We start from the raw sequence: 27,487 nt of genomic DNA, 5'->3' as shown, positions 1-27,487 counted from the left end.
CAGAGGACAGAGTTGAGTGGGTGACAGCGACGTAGGAGAATCTGCGTGCTTGTTGGTTTGCCTGATGCCCCTGCAGACCTCCCAACCCCTGTTCCTCTGAGCCCAAACCCCAGGGAGGGTTGGCTCCTGAAGACGTCTCTCTGTCACAACACTGACAAGCCAAGGGTGGTCATTCTCCAACTGAGCCCAGAGGTGACAGAGCTGTGAAGAAGCCCCTCCTCCCCGACCTCAGCGCCACTGACTATGTCAGAGAGCTGTCAGTCTCAGTGACCTGAAGCCACGGGTAGAGATGAAAGGGTTAATATGGTGACACACAACACACGTCGGCACAAAAACGAGTGCGCAGGGCATGCAACACACCCCGTTTGCCCACGCATCTCTAAGCACACAAGCACACACACAAAGACCTTGTCACTCAAGCAAACAGGGTATGTGATCTGACACAAGATGGAGGGTGCTTATGTAACACTTGATTCATTTCAAAGGTGTAATTGGATGTCTGTTTGGGTCGGGTGGAAGAGGCTCTTGGCACTGACAATATCAAAGCTGACATTCATCAAAGTCTGCCAAAATAACTAACACAATGTTATTTCTGTACAGAAACAAACTCAAACACACAAAAAATGAGACCTGATATTCATTTATTTTACAGGAAAAACATACATATCAGTTACAATGTATATCTAGAAATATAGGTACTGTAACTTCACCACAAGTTTCATTTTAAATACTGCCTTCTATCCTTGTTAAATGCAGACAGGAGGAAGAAAAAAAATATTTTCTTCACATTATAATTCACCAAAATAAATTGCTTTCAGAGGGAAAGAGAACATTAATTCAAAAAGACACATTAATTCAAAATAGATGCAAATTCATGTTTTGAAAAAGTGGTTGTCTTCACAAAAAAAAAGAAAAAAACTGAGATAGATGATAGATGTGACAGAAGCTCACATCTAAAAATCACAGTTCCTTCATCCAGTTCAGATTCTAAGAACCACCTAGTACAAATGATCATCTCTTCATTTTCAAGAGCAGAGCATAGTGCACTCGGTGCCTTGCTTTAAGGACACCCTAATCAACTCCTGGAGGCAGCCAGAGAGATGTAACATGACTTCTCTGTATGTACAAGATGTAAACATAAGTCCTAGGGCTTCATGTTATAACACTGTGTCTACATTCACCACAAAAAAGTTGCATAAAGGCACAAACATGGACACAGATTCTGAGACAAAAAAAAAAAAAAAACACTGCTCCCACAACACAAGTGAGGCTAATTCTTTGATGTAAATCACAGAAGTGGATTTTCGTGTTGAGAACAACTTTAATATCCACCACAGTCCATCAACTCCCACTATTAGCAATAAATGGCTCTTTAAATGTATGGCAGAGAAATGCCCTGTATTTTCTGCTTGAACATTCATTTTTTTTATTTAACCATTACACTGAATCAAGAAAACTAAGGCAACATGAAGTTATTAAGCAAAGAAAGAATATATTATATGGAGGAATTTGTTGGCATTATGAATAAAATGAATAGTGTTTAAACAGAAGGAAGTCTAACATACATGTATATGACTATATCAATTATTTGGGTCAGGGTATGGGTGACACATCAGCCATTTGATCATTCATTCTCTTGTTCAACTTTATCCCTTAGTGGTTTGTTTCTGTCTGAATTTCAAAACAGTTAGGCAATCAGCTAATGTAGGTCACCCCATTTGGACATGATGTAATTCATTCTAAACTCCATGAATACTGTCTCATTAAACCCACAGTGGAACGGGAGCCGTCAGAGATCATATTACACTACTTTATTTTTCCTTTTTTGCATTGTCAACCTTTATTCTTTGACACTAATAAAACCCACACTCAAATTCACTTCAAAATATTCGAGGGGAATGTGCTGCATTTCACACACTCACTGTAAACACACACTCAGTTTTTTATGAATCCCAGATTTAGTGCAGGAATATTTCGCTCACATCCTTGTTTGTGTGTACACATGAGGCCCCTGGAGTTGGTGCAGATCAGGGCAGTGGTCATTTTTTTTTTTGTAGTGTTTCATAGTGGTTCACAGGAAGTGGGATATAAGCCCTTATAGTGTTGTCAGTTATTTACACTGACCAGGAATGTAGAAACATGAGGTTCTTTGCAGTTGTGCATCCTGGCTTTTACCGGTATGTAGTTTAAAGTTCCTCAAAGAAGGCCACTCTGGACTTGGTGCTCTGTAGTGTTAGCTGTAGAGGAGATAACAACAGACTTGATAAGTTTTTATCAGTTTTGAAAGTAAACAGGTACAGAATATACTGCAGTGGAGCAAGCAAGCAAGTAAAATAAGTAAACAGGAAATCCTTTTTGGAGACTAAATCATCACCTGTCCTTCCCCTCAGCCTCTCTGCCAGATGTAGTGCCTCTGTGTGCTGCCAATGCAAGCACTGCAATCCCCTAGTCTGCTCATGAATTCCAACTGAGAGACCATCAAAACCAACGCATGGATGGTCAACAAGCTTGCAGAATTCCCTGGCTGTCAACAGCCCTTTGGATTGTGTACATGTGGTTGCAAGCTTAGGCACCCTGGATGAGTTTCTTTTCATGCAGAGGAGGGGAGCTGGCTGCTGCTTGAGCAGTCTCTCTATAATAATAAACTTGGATGTGAGTTTCTGCTGTTGTGTTAGGATTCAGAACTGTTACACAATTAAATTTGTGTGATAGTAATGATTTTACGTATGTGTTTTTGTTTAGTCCATGCCCATGATGAAGCGTCTTTTCCTACTTTCACTTAGGTTAAAGTTGCACTACCAGTACTTAATTTCAAGTAAAGGTCCTGCATTACAAATGCTACATCACTCAAAGTACATAAGTGTCCTCAGTAAAGTGTACTTAAAGTAAATGTATTCATTATACATCACTATTGAATTTCATTATTATTATTATTATTATTATTTATTGGATTATTAGTAGAAAAAACTGCTGTGCTTCATCAACCACCAGTTGTGGTGAATCTAGCTTAATATACTGTTTGGTAGTTTAAATCATAACATCATATATTTTATAAAGTGATCACATTTTCTATGTACATTTTTAGAATTCAGCATCATTAGAGATCGAGTTTACTCCAGCCTACATTGCACTTGCTAACCTACATTGAATAATAACAACACAATTAAAAATGCATGATTTGCCTGAAGTTAAGTTAGAGGTGTTTCTGATGAAAATGTACATACAGTATATGCATGTATCATGTATCATGTCTCTGATGAACACCAGAGTACATTTAAAAAGGCACCAGAAACCACAGCACACCCCACAACAACATGTGATTTGACTTGTTTCCCTTGACTTATTGAAAGGAGATCATTGACAGAGACATAAGTGATCATAAGGAGAAGATAACTATAGAGTCTTTGTGCACTTTGGTGTGTTTACTGAAAACATACCCCCAAGGTTACTCTATTCGTAATGACTCTCCAATGGTATGTGAAGGCATGCAGTGGTGTTGATACATCTTAACTGACTTCAACTGAAAAATCAGCTTCAATCAGGGTTTACAATTATCCCTGACAGACAAAAGAAATCTGTATACCCGGACTCTGTAGTACTGCAGAGACAATCAAACAGACAGGGAGAGTGGGAAAGGTAGAAGATCGATGCCAGTTGCTGTTAATTGTTTTTCTCTCCAGGTTTAAATGAGCTGGTGATGGATTAATTCAGGCCGCTGGCTGTGCTTTTACTCCTTTGGCATACCTAACCATTAGCTCATCTAATACGGCATAAGAGAGCATATCAGGTGGGCAAACTTTTTCCCTCTCCTCAACATCTGTAGGGTAAGGGGAATTAAAGTGGCTGCCAAAGTAAATATTAGAGCGGGGATGAAGGAGGACAGTTTGGGAAATCCAGGTTATTTCTGTGAAATGTGTAGATGGAGGGACTTAAGCAAATCCAAACAGATAATGTGTGGGAGAGGAATGGATTTGCTGGGTAATGTTTACCAATCACCTTCTATTGTCCCTGCTGACAGGCAGCCTGAACTACACTTGTGAGTATGAAAGCCTGAGTGTGTGTTTATCTGTGTAACTCTCTAGTTTTGTGTTCTACACTGCCCACAGTCTCCATGCTGAGCAAGAACTCTTTATTCAATGTTCCAGGTATTAATGTTGTGAATGGCACAATAGAAAGCTATTTCCAGAGAAGAAATACTTCTGTATGTTGTTTAGCACTATGAGAGTAACCCTGATGGTTGACCTCCTTTGTGTGCACTTCACACAGTCTGGATGGACTGTCGTATATGAAAAAAAGCATTTCCTCTCAGTGAAACTTCACACAGAATCACTGCAGCTCTCGTGTTGTGATTCAGTTGTTGAGAGTGAGCTCTCCTGGCAGGGCTGGTGCTAACAGAGCAGAACCTGTGGCCTGGTAGAAGTGCAAAGGCGCTGGGCTGTGTTAAGGGGCCATTCATTAATCATCCAAACGGGGGTGGGGGTGCGGTTGCATTCAGTCCTGATGCTTCTGGCTCAGAGATCTGTGCTTCGTTTCACATTCCCTCTGCCCTTCTTTCCCCACCGTGTCCCCTTCATCCTGTTCCTCTCTGGTCGCCAGCTTCACAGCACATTCTTAGCACTTCTCCGTGACTCAGCCTCCCTCAAAAGTCCTCATCCTTTGAACATTTTTGGTCAACCTCAGCCTCTCCAAAACTTCTCACCTCTTTTTGGTAAAGCTGACTTAGTTTCTCTTCTCATCTCTCTGCAATGCTGTATGCCCCCATCCCTTCCCACTCTAATAAGATGAATACCAACCGCCTCTGGTTCAATTAAACCAACACTTTTAACTTAGCTCTTCTCCCCCAGCATGTCAGAGGTGCCCCATCCATCTAAATGACTAATCACCAAGCAAAAAATCAATTAGTGCTCCCTTAACAAGTACATTTTACACTAGGAGACCAAAACGGAGGAGGGGTGGGCTTTTCTGTTATACAATGTGCTGAGAGCATAGCTCAAATTTTCATTTGATACTTTTATTGAAATTAGAGAGATACTGGTGTGGGAAGATAAAGGAGAATGAGCCTAATCTGCCAGTTCATCAGAGGACAGTAAAAATAGAATCCACTTTTTTATAACAATTCCATTGCCTTTGACCAATCAATTTTGAAATATCCCTTGAGCTGACAGACTCTATTCTGTCAAATAAAGTTGACATAAGTTGCATACAAAAACACACATTTCCCTTTCAGTTGCCCTGCAAGTTAGTTTTTTTAAAAATACACTCACGACCGGTAACTGCTGTGCACTTTTAGAGGTCACGGTAGAAAAGGAATGATCGCTCCCCCTCCCCCTGTGTGTCAAAGAAGAAACTCAAGGCTGAAAAATGAACCTGGTCCCATGCGGAGACTGTTGCTATTAAGTGATGCTCTGAGAATCAATACCCTGCCTTAAAATAATATGATGGGGAGGTGAGGGTGTTGTACGAGAGTAAGATCAGTTTTAAGACTCCATTCACACCTCACAAATTCATGTGACCAGAACTGATCAGACAGCTGCTGAAGAGCAAAAAAGCAACTTGTACATGTAACCAAGATGAATTGGGGTATGTAGAAGTGTGTATCTCTCCCTCTAAAACAATTTGTTATCTATCTACATACACAGACCATGGTCTCACAAAAATGATGGACAAATTTGCAAAGATTCAATGCTATATACAATACTCTTGTGATTAAGGCTTGATATTTTGACTTTTTGAAAAACAAAAGTGAGACTAAAATCCATTATTTGCTCAATTTTTGTTTCAAATGCTGAATCAGTAATGCCAAAAAGTCCTGCAATGCCAACAGTAGTAAATATTTGCAGTGTTACTTTTTAGGAGGAGGAATTTAAATGCTGAGGGCTGGTTGTTTTTTAACCTGAGTTAGTTTTATTCTTCAGAATTTGGTATTTAAATTAAAGAAGTATGAGCACATGTCTGTGTAAATAAAACACCACATAGAGTCACAGTTTTGCCTTCACTCAGGCGAAGTTAAGGACCAGTTGGAGGCAACACTTACATTACTCATCTTGTGTTGACTACTCCTCTCTGTAAGTTCACTGTCAGTGCACACATCTGATTCTGGTATATTTTATGATACTGGTGCAATATAAAGATTTCAGGTAGAGTTGTACATGGTGTTCCTGACATCTCTGTCAGTGTGGTAATGTTGTGAATGGCTTGAAGCAGATTTGTGTTCGGGGAAATCCAGTGAGCTAACTAGGATATGAGCAGGTAGCACATACATACATACATACACACCATGATGACCAAGAGTTATTTGTAAAGATCAGCTGCATTGCTTTTTTCCCCCAAATTTCAGCAGGTGTATGGGTGTAGTCAAATCTCTAGCTCTTATATTGATTTTCCAATATCACTTTAAGGGGTAGATGTGATCAGATCTCTGCTCTGCTATCAAAGACCTACTAACAAATGTTGTGCATGTATACAAGGTGCTTAACTAACTAGAAATGTTTGACTGCGTGTGCATAGATAAGGCTTGAAGGGGGAGAATCATGTATGTACAGTGTATTTTGGAAGAATAAATGAACAGTTATTTTGTAACATTTGGTACAGTGTGTGTTTATGTGTTTTGTGTGCAAACAGCTGTGCCGGTTGGTACCTTTTTAAAGTTGCTGTGCTTGCTGGTCCCCTGCTCTGTGTTCTGGTTATGAATAATGTCCAGAGGAGTCTCTCTGTCTTTCAGCTTTAGACTTTCAATCTCTGTCTTCAGCTCATTCAGCTGCTCCTGCAGGTGCTTGCTCTTCTCCATGTACTCAACCCTAAACATGGACAGATTGCAGGTTAGGAGACAGTTTAGTAGATTTCCCTTTTGTCCCTTTATTTTTAAAGATGCACTTCACACAAAGTCACATTTGTTAAACACAAATTTTCACCAAAGATCTCATACACTGAAAGTTTCTCTTTCCATATTCTCTACTGCAAGCTGTTCTGTGTTGTATGTAGGTCCTTAACAAGTGGGATTTCCATGGCCTTTAAAAATACATACAGTAACCATTATCACATCAGTAGCATCCATCATTGATAATCCTGCAGCATGTAGTATATAGTTATATATTACAATAAAAAACTTCAATTCAATTCATCAAAAACATTAATTAAGTCTAAAGGCATTTTTATTTTCCAATATATCAACCTTGCAAAAATATGTTTGTTTGCAAGCTCTACTTAAAGTTTGAGAAGATTTTTCCAGGTCATCTGGTGTGAAACCTAATTTTGAGAAATATGCAGTTGTTAGAGTCAGTGTACTAAGAGGTGCAAATTATAAAATGGCATGTAAACTACATGGACTGATGGGAGAAATTCTGGACAACGAGTGTCCACTTTTTAGAAAAATCTTGCCAGTCAGCCTTTTTTAATTTATTCAACTGGTAGTACTACAGTTTATTTTAGTATTTATGTACTTCCCAATTCCATCACAGTCTTTCTTCTAGTTTTATGACCAGTTAAGCATCAGTACTGGTCCCACAGTCTCTCTGCTCACTTGCTAACTGAATTACCTAATTAGATGACAAGGTAATTTATTCAACCCCAATGCTAGGGTCATACTCATAACCATAGTTATGTCTGTCTGTCAGTAATCACTGATACCATGAGCTAGAGGAAATAAAATGCTTGAATGCTGGCAGTGACATCAGTGACAGCTAATACTAAAGGTCAATTACTCACCTGAACTCCTGGATTAAAATGTATATATTTAAGAGTGATTATGTTCCTAAGTAAAATACTGCATTATGTTAGATCTTTCTCTCGCACATTATTGAGGTTATTTAAACGTAACCCGATAGAGATATTTTTCAGTTAATCAATTCCCACTGCTGATTAACAATTACCAAACCACTGGAATCAGGCTAAACCACATAAAAAGAAAGTGTGAAATGCAAACTCGCTGACACCCAAAATATCAGGCGGCATAGGCAGAGCAGGTCCGGCCACTCACTTCTCTTTTTCGATCTCCATGGAGAGACGTTTCATGTCAGTATCTTTAAAGTCAAAGCTGAGGTTCTCCCTGCTGAAGCTCAGGTCGGGAGGCATGCTGTCAGGTGGGAGTCCAGGGGACTAGAAGGGGAGATGGACAGAGAGATTAAAGAGGAGGAAGAGACGCAGATGAACTGACAAAAATAAAATGGAAAATGACATGAAATGAAGAAGAACTGGCAGTAATGAAGAAAAAACTGAGGAAGGGTAAAAGATAGAAAGAAAAGAGAGGAAGATGGAGTAAAGAGAGAAGATTAAACTGTTGGGTGGGGGGTACGGGAACGTTGTGTGCTAGTGGGACACAAGGATACAATGTTGATAGAGAAAACAGTTAAAATGGAGGAAGGGAAAAAAAGATGACCAGTTTGATGGTCAGGGACCATGAACACATGAATATATGCTTTCAGATCCTCAGCCAAATATCTGAAATACATTGGCTGCATGGCATCTAGATAAGATGTGGACCTAATACACAATATAAATGTAAATCCATTTGTTGGCATGTGAATCCAGGCTACAGGGTGAATACACTCAACATAAATATGGTCTGGCAGACCATGGAGAGGCCAACAGAAATGGGAATGGAGAATATTGTGTAGTGTGCGTGTATGTGTTCATGTAGAGTTTTCACTAAGGAGCAGATAAGTGTGCAGTAGAGCTGCAGTGGCAACATGTCTTTTGTTTGGGCTTTTCATTCAGAAGCTTTCAAGCGAGTAGTTCTCTATCAATGGCTAGCATGTCAATATGTATGTGTATGTGTGTGTGTCTGCGCACATGTGTGTAAGCAGATGAATGCGTAACTGTGTGGGTTTTTAGCATGTTGGAGGCTCTTGCGTAGGCTGCCTTATGTGCCGCCTGTTCTTATGCAAGTATCTCCTATTCAGTGTGACTTTGTAGGGCTACAGTTACATGTGTGAGTGTGTGTATGTGTGAGCAAGTATATGTGTGCTAATAGCAGTAAAGATAACAACGTCAAACCTGACCAGCTATGCCACATTTCATACCAGCAGTAGCAGCTCATACTCTCAGTGAGGGAGTGCACAATATTTTTCTGTGAAACATTACTGCATGTTATTCCCTGCTGGGAGTGTATTCATGTACTGCATAATATGAGTATTATGCAAATTTGTTTTATGCATGTGTGTACATGAATCTGTGCTATTGTCTGGTGGTTTTCAATACATACTAAGTAATTTGTAAGGCTGTAACTTTCATTACTGTTTTAATTATTGAGTCATATGTTGATTTAATTTCAATTATTACTCTTTGTCTTTAAGTATAAAAGAAGGAAGAGGAGTGATTAAAATGCCTTACTTTGCTTAAATAGCTCACAAAAAAGAGAGAAATTGAAAATAATCATAAAAACTTCTGTCAAGTACATTACATTTAGAATGATGTTTACCAATGTGTACAGTTGCAACAATTAGTCATTTTATGAGTTTAAAGAAAATTAATCAACAACTACTATGTATATCTCTTAATCGTTCAATTTTTCAAGCAAAAATACAGGTTCCAGGTGAGAACTTTTCTTAGTTTTCACATATTGATGAACTGAGTATTTTTGCTTTTTGATTGTCCTTTGGACAAAACAAGACCTTTAAAGATGTCTGCGTGTACATTTTTAACTGTTTTTGGGTGTTCAATACCCCAAACGATTAGTTGAGAAAATAATCAACAGATCAATAGATAATGAAAATAACTGTTTGTTGCAACCCTAGTAATAAGCACTTTGCCTATTCAATAATCAGTAAATAAACCAAGCGGTAAAACTGAGGAGCTGGAATCATCAAATATTTGGTTAATTTACTTGATAATTTTTCATTGATTTATTTCTTGCCACAGACTAGTCCACTAATAGTTTCAGCCTACTTGTTTGTTCTTGAACATTTAAATCTGACTTTGTACCGTATAGACAGCCTTGCTGGTAATCTCTAGCAGCTTGTGCTTTGCCCTGCGCTCCGACTCCCTGGCTTCCTGCAGGTCCTGTTTCAGCTGCTCAGCCTCCTTGGCCCTGAAGGACAAACAGACAGACAGATACGATTAATACTTTAATTCACCTCCCAGTCCCTCAAAAGAAAGAGAATTATCTAAATTGAATCCAAAATTATCTTACATAATCGCCACGTTGGCACTTGATGAACCAGGAATGTCACTTTGCTATTACCCAGGTGATCAATGTCTCACCCCAGCAGACAATCATTTCTGACTCCATTATTCCACCATTACGTTTGCACACAGTGAAATGTTATATGACGGTGATTATATTTCTTTTGACTGTGTTCCTGAACACTCAGCAGTTCCTCGTTGATGTGGGGGAGCTTCGTGCCTCAAGGGTTTGAGTGGACATAGTCATTTACATGTTGAGTGCCACAGGTTTAAATTTCTCTGGTGCAGAAAAGTGCTCATACAGAAATTGCAGTTACTGGCAAGTGGTTAATGGTGCCCATTTGAAATGATTGCCTAATGAACTGTGAAGTAGAGGCCGTGAAGTGATATTCTTAGTATCTATGTATACTGTTTCATTATGAACATGATTTAAGTTCTTGGCTACAATGATTGGCATCTATCAAGCTTTACAGACTGCTGATTGAGGATCAGTCAACAAGTCCCAATCCTCTAAACCATCTGACATCTAAAGAAATAAAAAAGTCAACAGCCGATTTTCTAAGTATTTGATTTGAACCACCCTGGGAAGTATAAAAGAGAAAAGGACAACATTTCTTTTCAAGGCAGAGATAAAAAGCAGATCAGAAAGTCAGTTTCAACGCTGTGGAGTTTCAGTGTGTCATAAAAGAGACAGTTGGATAGGGACTCCTACCATCAATCGATACTACTGCTAACAATTAACTAGCACAAATTAACTGCTGTGCCTCAGACCTAGGGGGAGGCTGCTGAACAAAAGCTTTCTCCCTTTTACTTCTTTGTGCTGCAGTGTGACTGTAACCGCATGATTACCTGCTTTTCAGCAGCAGTGCAAGAACAAAGCCTTTGAAATTAAATGATTTTAAACAAGTTAGAAGTTCTTATTCTTTGATCGAGCAATTTAAATGCAGCTGCGTTACTTAGGTCTGTGCTTGGAGCGTATCGACTGACGTCTGTGCTGTCGAGCAAACTGATGCGCAGTGGCATGTTTGTGCACCTTGACATTAAACAGTATAGTAACTCAAAAACATTTGGGAGGCTCATGAGTTGAGGAAGTTATTAAACAACTGTGTTTTGATGCTTTTGTAAGACAGCTTCCTGCTTCCACAGTTTGAGGGATTCACATTTCAAATAAAGTTTAAAAAAAAGTCTTGGAAAGTAAGTAAGACGTGGGAATAAGTTATTTAAAGATCTAAGAAACAATATGCAGGTTGTGTGTGTGAGTGTGTATATGTGAGATGGATACAAAGAGAGAATCTGGGTATAAGAGAGATGGTGATAACAGAGACAAAGCCACATAGAGGCCAAAGCTAAACAGATGCATGTATGGCTACACACTCCTTCCTCCACTCCCCACCTCCTCTCTGACTCCTCGGCCATCTTGAGAGCCAGCATCTCTGCCTCCAGCATCTTCTGCTCCATGAGCCGCCGCTCCTCCTGGCCACGGATGGCAGTCACTTTGATGCGCTGCATCTCTGTCTCAGCCTCGGCAGCTTTCTGGGCCAGCAGCTTGGCCTCCTCCTCCGCGATCTGGGCCTTTTCAGCCAGCAGGTCCGCCGTCTGCTCCGAACGCAGCTGGAGAGGAGCAGGAAGAGGGAAAAAAAACACAAGAAAGGGGACAGGGGACAAGAAAAGTTGAGAATGGGAATGAGAGGAGATGGGGAAATGGAGCAAAGAAAGAGACATTAAAGAGAGAGATGGGATGGCAACAGGTTGAGAGACAAAGAGGAGAGAAGCACGAGAAGGAGAATGTACAAAAATACAGGAGAGAGGGAGAGGAGGGAAAAGACATAAAAGGGAAAGAATTATTAAATGACAAGAAAAGGAGGAAAGACTGGGAGGAGATCACGTTTCAAGGCAGGAAAGTGGCATGAGAGGACTAAATTGATGTATTTAGTTGTGATACCTGTGTATATGTGATGTACCAATAAATGATGGCTTTGGTTAAGTCTTACCAGGGCCTCATTGGCCATGTGAGCCTCATCCTGCAGCTGAATCAGCCTCCTCTCCAGCTCGTCCCTGGCTCTCTCTGCCTCCTCTCGTAGCTGCTTCTCCCTTTGCAGACGCTGCCTCTCCACCTGAATGCCACAGACGGGTGGAGTGTGGCCAAAGAGGATACGGTGGAGAAAATTTGTGGAAATATGGAAATTCAGTAACACTTTGCAGTACATTAGGACAGGTTCAGTGTTCCACCCCATCCCCTCGTCATTGGTACCTGCTTTCTGGCCCTCTCCTCTCTGGCCTGGGCCTTCATCTGCTGCACTTCAAGCGAGTCCACCCGCCGCCGACGTATAAACAGGTCATGGTTCCCTATACACAGCTGAAGGATCTGCACAAGAGCAAAAACCAAGAATGGGTGTTACTTGCAATGATGGTCGGTTCATCACAAAATCAACCACTAGCCACTTCCAGTATTTTTCTTCACCTTAATTATGAGAAATAAACAGAATGATGGTTTCCAAAAGTAACCGGAGAACCAAAGTATTTGGTGAAAGGGCTGTATTTCTTGTCAAAACAGCCTTAACCACTTCAACTGAACTCACCAACTTGTTGACTCTCAGCCGTGAAGAGTTGAACTTGAAAACATTGGTTTTTTTGTCCAGAGGTTTGATGGTAAACTAAACATTGAGGAGACAAGAATCCCAAACTTCTGGTCAAAACAACAACAAAACTAGGAAAATTATACAGCTTACACATTAATGTAGGCTATTCTGTTTCACACAGCTCTATATTTAATTATCAGCAGCCTTTATTAGAATACAAGCACTATCCCACTAATCTTTAACATAAAGAACCACAGCAGATTCTCCCACCTCCTTGTCGCTGTAGGAGATGTTGCGGATCTCATTCCAGGGGAAGGAGCACTTGGGTGTCAGCCTGTTATCCGGCTCGTAGATGTGCAGACCCAGGGCGTCCACTCCCAGAAGAAGATCTGTTCCCTTTTTATTCTAAACCACATCAGCAGGGTAAATTTTTTTTAACTTCCCTCTGTTAAAGGACACTAGCGAGCAGTTGTGGTACCAACCTTCCAGCCAACATTCATTTATATTGAATTCGACCTGAATTCGACAGAGGCAGCACTGCGGTGACTCTGTTTGCCAAAACTATTTGTTAGAGCCGAGCTTAACAATGCCAGTTGTGGGGTGTATATGCCATCTGGGCTTGTTTACTTGAAAAGTAATGCTACAATGAATTACTTACGCTGAGGTTGACTTGTTGGTGGTATTTTAAAATGTCTCGGCCTTTAAGAGAATTCCTCGATCAAGGCCAGACTCACCTCAAGTGAATTTTTCTGTTTGTGAAGACTTATTACAGGATTGTTTTTGTCATGACTCACCAGGAAAAAATCAAGTGCCAAAACAGCAGCCACAAATTTGTTCATAAAATGTTCCAGATTCAAAACTAAAGAGAATTTAAAACAGCAGAGTCAGGCTGCTAGTCCCCTACTTAATTTCATAATACCATAGTGAAACTGACACGCCTCCAGACCCCTCATATTGGCTTACTTTGTAAAGATACAGAAAAGCAGCATTGGCTCACCCTGATTAAAAAGTAATTGACGCCGTACATGTCCAGGTCCTGAGCTATTTTTAAATACTCCATCTCGGCTTCATCCCTGGTTCAAAGGCAGACAGAGAGAGAGAGAGAGAGAGATTGAGAGGGATCCAAGGGAATGGAGAAGAGAGGGAAGGAGGAAGGGTGGGAGGAGAAGGGGTGCAGAAGTGGAGAGAAAAAGGAGTTCAGACCTTGTTTCCTCTGCTTTTGTGTGTAGCATCTGTCATGTTGTGTGATCTATAAAAACTCTGCCACATAGTTCTTGCGAGGGTGAGAACATAAGCACAGTGCTGACACAAAACACAACTATAATTCGCTAACAGGCTTTAGAGGTTATGCTTGATGGAAAAGAAGACTTATTCTGATGCCTCCGAGCCTCTAAATACTGCCATAGAGAAAACAAATGCATCAAACTCTTTTCTTCCTCCTCTCTCTCTCTGTAGCCTGGTTGGCAGATCTGTTGTGAATTCAGGGTCAACTCAGCAAAAAAGAACATTAGCATACTTTGATGACTGAGGAAAAATCAGGGCATCCTGACGCCTAAACTTTTAATAACTGGCTGTTTGATATGGGTGGTAGAAAAATTGATGATTTAAGCTTCATCAAAGTTTTAACAGGCAAGAGAGCATTATGCCAAGTAAACAAATTTTAACTAGGTTGGACACTGATTACATTCAGACTTTAGAGTGGGTCAGAGGAAATTTAAATGGGAATGCTTGATTAATGCTGTGAAAGGGCAAAGCATTGAAGTTGCACTGTATAAAAAAGAACACACAGAAGCACATTGGAAGTCTGTTTGATAACTTTGATGTTGTGCCGGCATCAGTTTTTTAATAATCAAATCTGAATCAAGTTCTAGAATAATGTGGACCAAAATACAGATGAAATAAATCTTTAACTATGTGGTGCCATCTGGGGCTGGATATCAAACCTAAATATTATTTTGATAATGAGGAAAACGTGTCCATAGCACTACTATTGAAATTTGTACCAAACCCGGCCTCAAATGTTGGGTCAGAATTGTAATTTAGTTTGACTTTGATCAGATAGTTCCTAAGTTGAGTCAACACTTTGGGATTATAGACTTTTTATTGACTATTTTAATTCTGCAAGGTTCTTATACATCCACTTGGGTTTAAACAAGATTTAACAACAGAAAATTTTGGCTTTTTTCAATGAAAAAAAGCAGTTTCTGAATATATAGCCATGCTAGCAGGTTTATGATGCTATGCTTAGGCACACTGGTGCTTTGCACTAAATGCTAGCATCAGCTTGCTAACATGGTCAAATGACACTGCTAACATATTAATGTTTAGCAAGTATAGTATGGTATTTATCATGTCCATCTTGCTGTTGCATGTTAGCGTGTTAACATTTCCTGATTAGCACTGAACACACAGTACTGCTGAGGCTCACGGGCGTTTCATTCATTTTAGTTTATATTTCTCAAAGAAAAGTATCTGAAAAACAGGTAAAATGTTGTTTTGGAATTGATACCAAAACTAAGTGACACAACAGTGTGACCAGAGGGCCAGTGACCTCCCTCCTGTGCTGCCACTATACTACACCACTTACTAAACAATTAAAATGCTAAAGGTTTGAGGACCACCCACTGCGCTTCCCTCTGGTGGAGTTGAAAGGGTTATTGATCAGCACCAGTGACTCAATTATTACTTTTCCAAGCGCTGAGGCCTTTGGCTTTTAGAACTCAATTTCCAGCACAAAACTCCCCACCCACGGGAGTTTTAAGACACTCCACATCCCTCACACTTACTCCCTATCCATTTTCAACTTAGTTCAGCTTAGTGGTGGAGCAAAGTGCAACAACAGAACGACTGATTTTCATTCTCATGTTATTTTAGATTTATGGAGGCAATTATCATTTTTATAGTCCTTTTCACTTTGATATATTTGCTCCCTACTTGGATCCTCTCTCCAAAACAGCTACATTAATTTTATTTCTTGTGTGAATATACAGTACATTTTATGATACTTAATTGACAAGTTATAGGCTGTGGTAAGCTCTGCCATTTGGTGCTGATGCATTTTCTTCGCCAACAAGAAATGTTCAAAAAGTTCATACTCTTCATTAATGCTCCTTTAAATGACTTCCCACAGAAACAACTTTCATGTAAGTATTTCTGCATCTCTCTGCCAAAATGGACTATGGTTTTGCATAAAACATTTCTTGCAGAACCAACTTTTAAGCACATGTGCTTAAAACATTGTGCTGATGACTGTAAAATTCCAGTGGTACAGTTCAGTGCAGCAGTTTTTACCTCGTCCTGCCCCTGTGCTCCGCATAACACGCTGTGATCCTCTCCTCCCACATCTCTGCAGTCATCTGGTATAAGTTAATCACCTGAAATGTAAACGAGACAGATAGGAATGCAGCACATACTGCAATGCCACACATTGTATCATAATGCAGGTGTAAGCCTAGGTAGTAAGGCAAAAATGTAAACATATTCATTTTATGAATGTGAGCTGTCACTCACCCTCTTTGGCAGCAGCTCCTCCTCAGCCAAGAAGCCAGGTTTGTGAACATTAGGGTCATAGTCTCCGTACTGTAAAATAGAGCAAAAGTGCCAGAAGGATTAAAATTACTCCAAACTAATGGCCACTATCTGCCTTCCTTCCAATAACAGCCCAGACTATGTCTCTCCTGGGAGCTGTTCATAAGATGAAACTACAGCGCACAGTAAGAAAAGGGTCTCTTGGAAAATGAATGGAGGCTGGTCAGCCATTAGGTCATTAACACACACCGCACACGCAGTGGCCCAGTTGTTGGGAGACGGTATAAATGATGCTATTAGAAATATCTCAGAGAGAGCTGAGACTGATCACTTATCATCATAGAGCCCGGGTACAAATTATATCATGCATGTTTGAAGAGAGATATGAATGGATTAGGCATGACTGAGTGGCAGTGCGGAATTTCCTTTGGGCTACAGTATAACTGGTGGAAGGATATGAATTATACATGTAGCTACGATTTAAAAAGTGGGTTATGACTGTAGATTTATGTAAGTAGGTTAACGTGAACATTTACCTACAATATACCTGTGCATTGCTGCATGCTCTGTGCATATATCACTGTCAAATCTGGTTGGGTCTTTCCTTTGCATTGTGATTTATTTAGCTGGTAATTTGATTGAAATTAGAGGAGGTCATTGAAGAAGTGTTTATTCTTTTACATATTTCTGGCCCTTTGCATTGTTCTAAAACACTGCCGTAGCACTGGGGTATTCAAGACACAAATTTGTTTAAAAAATAGAAACTTCAAACCTCTATATAGGACTAAAAAACAATAAAATGTTCTTTCTTAAATATATAATATTCTTCTCCCACATGAAGCTTTGGCTTCCTTCATGTTCGCCTTGGTTCTCTAAGGGCTAACTTTGGCTATATACTCCTAATCTGTTTCTCTGCGTCACTTACACTTTGCCACACTGTCGCATCCCTCCATTCACAATCCCTCCATGATGTCCAGGAATACTTGTCTAAAGGTTTCATCATCTGGCTCTTCTCCACCACCACCAGTGTCTAGACTCCAGGGGATCTATCCTATCTCTCATCTCTTCATATGGGTCTATGCATGACCAAATACCTCACATCGATGGAGTCTAATTGCCAAAACTCTCTCTGTTGCTTACCTCAGTTCACTTCCATTTGATCTCTCCTTATAGAACCCTAGGTGGTTCATGCTGTATGTATGAGATTCACATGATCTCCAGTGAATTGCATCTATTTTGGTAATTCTTTGGAGAGGAGTTCTCGATGGGCATCCTCATAAAGTGCTTGAACTCAAGACTGAAAGCAGCAAAGTTACCAAAGTGATTGTTGAACTTTGGTGAAAAATAATAGGTTTTAGAAGAAGAGGCCTTTGTCTTTGACTCTGAGGGGCTGACACCAAAAAGTAGAATGTCTGCCTCCTCTCAGGGATTTCTCTCTCTGTGTGACTACTGAACCTTTTGGCTGTACCTCGGTGGAAAATAGAGAGACTTGAAAGACTCATTCTCTCTTTATTTTTTAGATTGACACCAAAATCTGACATTACCACTGAGGTTTTCAGATCGGAAAAAAAAAGCCTTCTGCTGCTGCTTAACTGTACTCAAAATTTAATTGCTGTGTTTCAGTTGGCCAGTTGCAGGAACAGAAAATGTCTGGCCAAGAGAAGGGCTGACATCAAAATATAAGTATTCTAATGTTAAATTACATTATGTTTGGAAGAAAATACCTAAAATCCTTAAACAATGATTAGAAATGCAATTTAGAGCCTCGATAGTTGTTTGTCACGGTGGACTTTTACACCGTGAATAATTTAGCAGCCTCTGACCACTTGCATGGCTCTAATCAGCTTACTAATTCTGTATGTTGTGTTGTTTTGTTGTATTTTTTGTTACTTTTATTATGAGGCTAAATTGGATTTTCTTTTTGTGCACACCAGTCTGAAAACAGTACTTAACAGACCTGAATTTAATAAGCTCAACACACAGACTGGAAAGCCTGGAACACAGAAACGGTGCAGTGGCTAACAGAGTGGAGGAGCCGAGGGCCATTTAATTAGACTTTTCCCTTCAGGTTCCCATCCTCGCAGCTTCTACTCCCTCACTTCCTCACCTGTTTGTTTGTAACTGCTAAATAATTGATGATATATAGACTTATAACTGGGCCTCAGCTCAGGGAGACACAGGATGGCATTCTGACAGTGACAGTGCTCTTGGATGCTTCCTGATTACAAACCTCTCCTCCAATTATTTTAAACAACCCCAAACTAACAGTGACAATCATTTCTCAAAGGACAGCTATGTGTCACTATTTTCACTTAACAATTATCACCAGCAGCACAGCAGTGACCACTGCCTAATGGATATATTCTGTTCAATAAATCCTTCTTTCTAAATCTAGAAAATGTATTTCTCGCACACTCCAGGCACTTTGGAAAAATCCATTACCAGTACAATGGTGAGAAATACAGACTTCTCATGTCTAGTCATGAATACACTCTAACCAATGAAAGGCTTTATTGTTATGTAGTCTAAACAAGCAAAATGGGACTTTTTCTTGCGAGCATTGCTCAGGTTCCTTCCACAGAGAATGTTGAAAAAACAACAAAAGATATCATCTGTTTTTCTACCTACACTTCTCAGTTACACTACATGCTTGTAAATTGTGACTGAATTGATACTTCTCACAAGCTGGCATTTTCTTTCCCTGACCATATCTCATTGTCCCTCAGGCTATAGTGGCCACCCAAGCTGTGGACAGCATCAATACTATGACAGTTGAGTGAAGCAGTATTTACATGCTCCAAGGCAAAGCTGTCAAATTCCACTATGTATTGAATAACAAATTGTGTGGTCCAGATTGAACGTGTTGCTGTTTACACATCACATCTGTGTCACACGATGTGAGGTGAAAAAAGATTCGAATACATCAAGAAAGAAAATGTACGGTAGCCTAGAGGGTGACTCATTCAATTTTTGAAAAATTAGTTTAGATAGAGGTCTTGTTGAAGCCACTTGTATAACACAATGATTCCCACCAGAGTCATTCATGCCTGTTAGTTTGCCATATCCCTCCCCACTCAGTTGGACACAGTTCTCCACGCCTCCAGTGGTGTTGGGCCTGAGGGAGCAAACCTTACTCCCTATTCAACCTCTGTGCCAGAGTGACTTCCTCTGCATTTTTCCACAGTGGCTGTTTTTTTTTTTGTTTAATTTGTTTATTTGCTGTCTTGCAGATGGTTGGTGGATAACATTTAGAGACCAATGTATCCCACAAGTAAAACACTGAATTACAACACCCATTTTCCAACAGGACGATGATTTTTTAAAGTTTTTTTTTGATATGTTGTAGACCAAACAATTTATTGAGTACTCAAGAATGTAACTGGCAAATTAATAATATTATATTATAATATAATAAAAATATTCTTTGGTTGTATTCATAAAAATGTAGTATGTTGTAGTGACTGACCATCTTTCATATTAAATACAATATGATGGATACTGTCTTATATGAGTTAGGTCACTTTCATACAGATATCATAATATCATATTATTCAGTGTAACATATACAGTATATGGGCTCTACAATGACATCCTGCAACATAATGTTAGCATATGCTAACAATAAATAAATAAGTAATAAAACAATATAACTTTTTGTGGCTGACTGCTGTGTTCATAACACACACAAATTCCTCCACTATCCCTAATTTCTATTATCCCTGCTATTCATCCACTCCCTGTAACTCATACAAGGTAATGGTAGCTTTTATGGCTTCCTACTGCGTCTGTTGTGAATCATACCACAATCTCTGCTCCAACTGGAAACTGATTACACACACAAGGATTCTGTGTGTGACTGTCCGTACCTGAACATAGCTGATTCACATTCACATTCACATTCACACAACAATCTCCTTTAAACATTAAAGTCGTCTTGGAATACAGCTTTAACTCTCTCCTTACTGCCATTTTCTAGCATAATAATGATTAAAGATGAGCCAGGGTACCAAAGTAGATCCCACTGTGTGAGACACTCTACTTCACAGGCTCACAGTAGTGCACAATAACAACTCATGATGAGAATAGGAGAAGGGAAAAGTCTGCCAAAAACCTCTCAGCAGCTGCACTGCTAAACAAGTACCTGTCTTCCCTTTACAATACCAATTTACTCGCACTGGCTCTAATCAAAGTGGACTGCTGATTAAATGAAAACAGATTGCAGCCCCATATTTTTTGCTGCTCCCAGATCGCAGGGGCTGACGGCAGAGAGCACAAGTCTCAAGCTGATTTGCTGATTTTTCTTGATCCATGTAGTCTCTTTTAACCTAGGCCTGTAAATTGGCATGGGAAAGGCGAGTCTCTGAGGGCTCTTGGCCAAATCTTTGAGGTAGAGTTCCGGTCTCACTAGACCCTGTCCGCCTGTCAAAAAGCTGCACATCACCCTCCCTATCTTTTTCCTGGGGATTTCAGAAAGATGGAATTCCTCAACCAAAACAACGGACATCGCTTGAGGTTTATTAAGGGAGCTTTTTCCTGCGGCATGATTTCCATACACATCAGGTAACCTTTTGTGTGATCCTCGACCAATAAATCATTGAAAATTTTTATACAGTGCCTTTCATAGAGGATAATTTACAGTTCATAGTGCTTGTAAAGTATGTTAAATAATTAAAACACAAGCAGTGAAACATTATCTACAAACATATACAAAGGTAAAGATAACGAGCCAAAAATTCATATCTAAATAAAGACAAATGTAAATATAAGTAACATAAGAATAACCTGAAGTAAAAGGCAATAAAACAATACAATTAAATAACACCATTAGAGTACAAATGACAATCATAAACACACTCCTGACAAATTCCAGGCTAAAAAGGTCAGTTTTGAGCTGGGCTGGGCAATGTGACATAAAATCTTTATCAGAATAAACTGTTACATTTAGTTTACTTAGAGAGGCTGTGGTGATCTGCATAGATCCCATTCACAATGCTTCGGCTTTGCTCACGTCAGCCTTACACACCTCCACGCTCACTCACAAATCTCAACCATTTCTATGAGCATTTGCCAAAGGGGGTCGTTCTGATCAGATGCCTGAAATAATTTTACAGACTCCTTTCAATGCAAAAGAGCAGTTTTTCTGCTTAAAGTAAATTCCAGATGTTTTAGTTCCTCAGCTGGTGTGGACTAGAGAGTATATAGTGGTATTTAAAATTTACCCAAATACTCTAGTACACATAACTGTTGACATTCCAATAATCTGCCTGTCAATCTCTCTTCAAGATACCTGACCCCCTTCATTTGGGCCACTTGCTCCAAACCTAAAAGTAAATACCTACAGTTTTCCATCAGAGTACCATGTCCTCTAGTTTGAGGGATGCTAACCCTCATCCCTACCACTTTAAACTCAGCTACAAATAGCCCCTTTCCACGCCGGAGGTAACAGTCAGAGGAGGTCACAGCTTCATTAGAGGCAAAAATCACAGATACGATCCTAAGACACTATTTAGCTGCCATTCATCAGTATCTACTGTAGCACTAACCGTGTGAATATTAACTGAAGTTCCAGAAAGAGCACTAACCTTTGCATGGACAGCGTAGGAGGCCAGCAGCACAGAGGCCTCAGGTGGACAGTGAATCTCCTCCTCAAGGATCTTCCTCTTCACCTAAGGAGTTACCAAACAGAAATCAGGTTCGAGGCATTACTAATTTTGTTATGCATGTAACCACCTGAATAACAAAGCCTTCTTCATTCCACCTAACCTCTCTAACAGAAAAATCAATTCAGGATTAACCATGCAGCTAATGTATATTCTGTGACATTTGGCAGTTTGTTAAACCAGAAGAGAAGCTTTTCATTGTAAAACTGAATATATTTCCAGTGAGCGATAAATCAGGACAGATGTTTTTTTATCTTCAGTTTGAGCATTACACCTTCTTTATATTGATTTCCACGAGAGGAGCAAAATGATTCTTGTGACAGGCGATCTCACTTGACTCCGACACAATGAAAAAAGACTTGACAACTTAGAGAGCAGAGTGACAGCACAAGCTAAAACACAACTTTCTGAAAACTCTGCTTTTGACAGCCAGAACTTTATTCCCTTAATTCCACTTGGTGAGAGCCACATTCTGCTAAAACACAGTGTTCAGGTACCAATTTTCAACAGCCACAGAATCAAGTTATTATGCTGCAAACTGAGTAAATAAACTTCCAGCTACGGTGCACTGGTACTTGCTCATTTTAGAGAGGTCTGGAAAGAGGACAAACTGTGCCAAATAAATATTGTAAGACTTAAATATCATAGCCACATGGGGACCTATTAGACACTGAGCCAAGAACTATGTACCTAAGCCAACAGTATTTCTTAGGATCATTAAGCTGCTCCAAGAATATCAGCTTGCTAGTCAGTAGAGCATAATGACATGACAGAGAGTCTTAGAAAAGCGCCAAATGATAATTAAAGGAGAACGCCACCCATTTTTACAATTTGTGTTATTTCTACGCCCACAGTGTGGCTGATTCAGTCAGTGAGCATGACAAATTCAGGGTTTAGGACTCCAATTTATATCTTTGAGAAAGAATGGTTCATGTTTACACAACTTGTCTTAACTGTTATGGATCACAGTGATAATATGAATTTTCAAAATGGCTGGCAATCCTATTTAACAAGCTCCTTCTAGATTAAAGTGCTACTTCTCACCAGGTGTCACTTTACAAACTCCATCACCTGTCAAACTAATTGAATCACAAACTTGCATAACTATATATAGAGCACAAAGCCGGATTGTAAGGTTAGACGGGGCAAACATGCTTCAGCTGCAGTTATATAAGTGGGCAATTTAATGCTTCAAACCGTATCATTTGCAGAGCCAGTCATGCTGTCTTCTCCTGTCCTGAACTAACAAAGGTGTTGAGCCAGAGGTGACAGCCACTAATCGTGGCAGGCGCTAAGAGGCTGAAGTTGCAATCTGGTTTACAAATGAGACTATGTTGTTGCAAAGATTGCAGGCTGAGGTGATGGAGGCGTGCATGTGTCTGTGTAAGTCGTCTAAGTGTGTGTGGGGTGTGTGTGTGTTTGCATCCGGGTCGGTGATCATTTCTGATAAGCACTAATCCAGCTGTCATGCCTGTGACACTATCTGAACAGAGGCCTGCTCCCGACATTATGGGAATTAATGAGAGCAAAGTTATAAGGAGACAAGCGATGCGAGGCGTTACACATTTGTATTCTTCTCCCCTTGTAGCTGTGCACTGCTTTAACTGTTGAGTAATTTGTCAGCTGTGGGGGTTTTTTTAGCACGGTTTCCCTCTGAAATAAATAAATTGCTTCAACTACCTCTAAACGGATTAATGACACAGACAGACTTTTTTAAGCAGATAAGTGCCTCTATCCAAATGTTGGGGAATACAAGTGCACCGCTGTCTAAATCCACAGAACTAAACCAGCTGAAGGGAGTGCTATGGGGGACAAGCATCCCATGGAGAATATGTCATTAACTGAGCCAATAACTGAGTCCTTAAAGCCTAATTGGTAATTGATAAATGCAGCTGGTAATACTGGCCGATGGGGGCACAGTTACAAATCTCATCTCTTGCAAGCAGAATGGTGTGGTGCAGGCTCCACAGGAATTCCCCCGAGAGTATTAAGTGGAGAGAAAGGGCAGCGGTAATATGTTGTGCATTGATTCCACATGGCTGCACACAATCAGACAGGGACAAAAAAGTGAAAAAGCGTATTACAAAGTGCCCTGCTCAACAACTTGTCAGAAACTCTGTGGACTTGTGCCCCCTGTTGGAATAGTGAGGAAGCCACAGATATAGAGCATCACCCAAATGCCAAGGGTGAAATACATAATCCGAAATTTACAAAGCATTTTGATGGCTCGTCTTCCCATAAACTTATTTTCTAAATGATTCGTTTTAACTAATCCAATTCCTCAGAAAGATGAGACCCGCTTCTAAGAGTGTTCTCTTTTCAAGCCTCAAACACAGCACCTCCTCTGGGAAGATTACAATCAAGGAAAGAAGAGTTTTTTGACAAAAGTGTCTACCCACTAGCCAGACAGCAATCCACAGCTTCTTCTAAGAGGCATGTTGGATTTCAGGTTTACCTGTAAGCCTGTGGTAATTTCAACTTAGAGAGCAGCAGAGAAAGAGGAGAATGTGTCAGTCAGTGTAAGTGCACAAAAAACCTTCTCACAAGGCCTTTATGGCAGATAGTCACGTGAAACAGAGAAGAAGATGACGACCATCTCAAGAGTATATCCTGAATCATTTTCAAACTAAATACCCCTGAAGTGAAAAACAAAACTCTCAATATAAGCACAGTGAGAAAACAGGAGGTTTATATTATGTATGGATACTTGTAGGAAGAAGAGATGCTGTGTGATATCTTGCACTAGCTCCTCCTCAGCATTTTCAGGGTAAAACTTGGCCAGGAAGTGGAAGGTGATTGGTTCCTCCTTTGGTACCTCCTGATCCAGAACCTGCAACAGTAAACCGAAGAAATCATCAGTGGGGAAATTCATTTCCTTTTCATGACTGCTACACCTAACAATGTTTACATAGCTCATGGCCGTTAACAAGGCCAGCACAATATCAGAATCTCTTACCCTCTTTTCCATCTTCAGCCAAGCAACTGTGTCCTTGATGTTGTACTGGAGCCCAAAGAACCATGTCTCCCTCAGGCCCAGAGCTCGACATACCAAATCAAACAGGTCTTTTCCCTTCCACTTGACCTGAAACATGTACATATTTTAGTCTTGTAAGATTTTCTCAGAGGAGAAAAACAGAAAATGCTCAATTACCAGAAGTCGTTGAATTGATACTGGAAGAGAATCTTAACTAAAGAGCTAAATTTTGTCAATAAAATTCACATCATTCACTGACTGCTCCTAATGTACAAGAACAAAGATACTCCATTCTTTCTAAGATTAACTATTAACTAAAAACAGCCATAAGATCTACTGAATCCAGACATACAAGCATTTCCAGCATAACCTCCATCTCTGGTTTATTGCTGTGAGCAATACATGTTCTCCTCATGCACCTGAGGGCTATGAGGGAGGCATACCATGTGCACGTATCCAATTTAGATAGCTTTCATGTCTCTGAACGAACTCAGGGTGTAAGTTACTGTCCGGAGTATTCAAGGTTGGTGTGAAAAAAGTTAAAGTTAAAAATTGCAAGAAATGAGAATATCAGTTCCACTATGCACTGGGGAAGACAGCTGGGGCCAATCAAAAATTCCTATGCAAGGCTGAATGAACATATATTTATATATCCTTTTTAAATGCTATTTACAAAACCCATAACTGATAAAATTATCATTCCACCATAGAAAATAGAAACCTGCAACTAACATTATACTGCTCTGTGTAATTACTGACTGCAAACTTTGGCGAGGTTCCTCCCTTTTAAGTACAGAGATGGTGTCTGCAAGTAATTTTGATGGCTTTCAACTCTGGTGTATAATCAACCAAGTCATCAACCAAGTCATGCAATATTTTAAAGACACTAAGAAGGCATTAGTATGACACCAGCATGACATGATTTTTATGGTGACACTGCAGAATGATGCACACCTTCCTTTTCAAGTCCTATACTGCATTGGGCTTTGCCACTGACTAAAATTTCACTGCTGCATACGACAGCGATAAATTATAACAGATATTATCTTCTGCAGAACAGATTCAGCTTCTGCGTGTGTTCATAGTTACTTGCTGCCATCTAGTGTTAAAAAGTGTGAAACTCTCATACATCTTCATAAGGAACAACCATTACTATTATCACCGTGATAAATTCTGTACCTACACCCTGATTCAGCAGTCATTACAGATTATGGTTAGGCGTAGAATATGGCAGCAGTTTCATTACCGTGAATGTAATTTACTGTCGCAGAGAGAGAGTGGGGGCTGACTTGATGCTGTGATTAGGGCCACTACAAGTGTGGCATCTTGCATTAAGTTGAACAAAATCATGCAGAGTTTTATCATACATACACACCTCGCAACTGAACTCCATGTCTGACTCCATGGTGCAGATCCTGACGTTGAAGTTCCTGGCTTGTTTCCTCATTAGTGAGTTAAATCCCATCTTCGCTGCTAAGGCACTTGCCATGGTGAATAGCTCATCAGCTAAACTATTCAGTCATTCAAAGTCGTTAATTCGCCCAAACTAAGCAACCTATAAAGGCATTACATCTTTTGTATTCTTTGGTGGAGACTAAAGATAAGTCACTTGGCATACTTATATCCAGCTTTAGAATACCTTAGCTCGTTAACCTATCTGTGGATACTTAAAAACAACTTCCAGCAAAGTTTATATAGAATGCTTTTACTGACATTATATTGGGTAATGAATGTATCATACACACTACGTACGTATGGTAGTTTTAATAATTTCAAGTTAAAATGCTTCCAAATACATTTCGCATGAGTTGGTCAATACAGTGTACTGTCCTATGGTTACTGCTAACGTTAACGCTAGGTTAAATAGAAACTAAGTTAGCTAACTACCATTACATACCCAATACTAGCCCCTGTCTTGCGCTAAGGCTATACATCTCTATACCGTGAAAGCCTTTAGCGATTACAGATACGCGTCCAAGAAATTATGAATCCCACAGATCCCATTTGGAGAGTTATACACACTTCTGGTTGTTACATACACACTGTTTAGAGGGAGCTTTAGCTAACTGCAGCTAACTATTTTGTTAGCTATCGTATCCTAAAAGCAATGGTGCATTCACGTACCAGCCAGAAGTTTGTAATAACAAGTAGTGCACATTACGACATGGTTACAGGACATTGAATCTTTGACTGACATAAAATACAGTATGTAGGAAATATTGTTAATAACAACTGTTTAATCAGATTCTGTTGTTTTAGATAACATGAGCAATTTACCCTTCATAACAAATTATTTCACGTTCTCCTTCCGTTTGTGAGGCTTGTCTAAGCATGGTAAGACCATTTGATACTAGAATAAATCAAAATTCAAAAAATAGTGTCAGAAATTTTTTTTTCAAGGTGAGAGATTTTAACCTGAAATTATTAGTTGATTAAGCAATTAATTACTTGACAGAAAAAAATAATCTAATAACAACTATCTTGAAAATCCTTTATCGTTTGAGCCTTTGTTCAAGTGAAAAAGCCAAAAAAAATCCTCAGTCACAGTCTTATTTGTTCTATGTGATCATAAACTAAATACCTTAATATTTTTGGACTGTAAAAAGGGACGTTGATTTGTCAGTTTG

The 27,487-nt window shown here is 39.7% G+C and overlaps 1 protein-coding gene across 1 annotated transcript; it reads right to left on the bottom strand.

Annotated features, from left to right (window-relative positions):
• Positions 1–624: 624 nt before the first annotated feature.
• Positions 625–26,965, bottom strand: nf2a (NF2, moesin-ezrin-radixin like (MERLIN) tumor suppressor a). The gene is made up of 16 exons (XM_018661591.2): positions 26,236–26,965; positions 24,843–24,968; positions 24,594–24,716; positions 21,809–21,892; positions 16,209–16,277; positions 15,990–16,072; positions 13,696–13,771; positions 12,969–13,103; positions 12,699–12,773; positions 12,371–12,484; positions 12,111–12,233; positions 11,513–11,730; positions 9,919–10,024; positions 7,976–8,094; positions 6,638–6,797; positions 625–2,237 (listed from the first exon to the last, which is right to left on the bottom strand). The coding sequence occupies exons 1-16, from the start codon at positions 26,347–26,349 to the stop codon at positions 2,187–2,189; spliced, it is 1,776 nt and encodes a 591-aa protein (XP_018517107.1). The 5' UTR covers positions 26,350–26,965; the 3' UTR covers positions 625–2,186.
• Positions 26,966–27,487: the final 522 nt, after the last annotated feature.

The sequence above is a fragment of the Lates calcarifer genome, linkage group LG13 (assembly GCF_001640805.2).
Source record: "Lates calcarifer isolate ASB-BC8 linkage group LG13, TLL_Latcal_v3, whole genome shotgun sequence".
Classification (NCBI taxonomy): Eukaryota; Metazoa; Chordata; class Actinopteri; family Centropomidae; genus Lates; species Lates calcarifer.
This window is presented reverse-complemented; position numbering and strand designations above follow the sequence as displayed.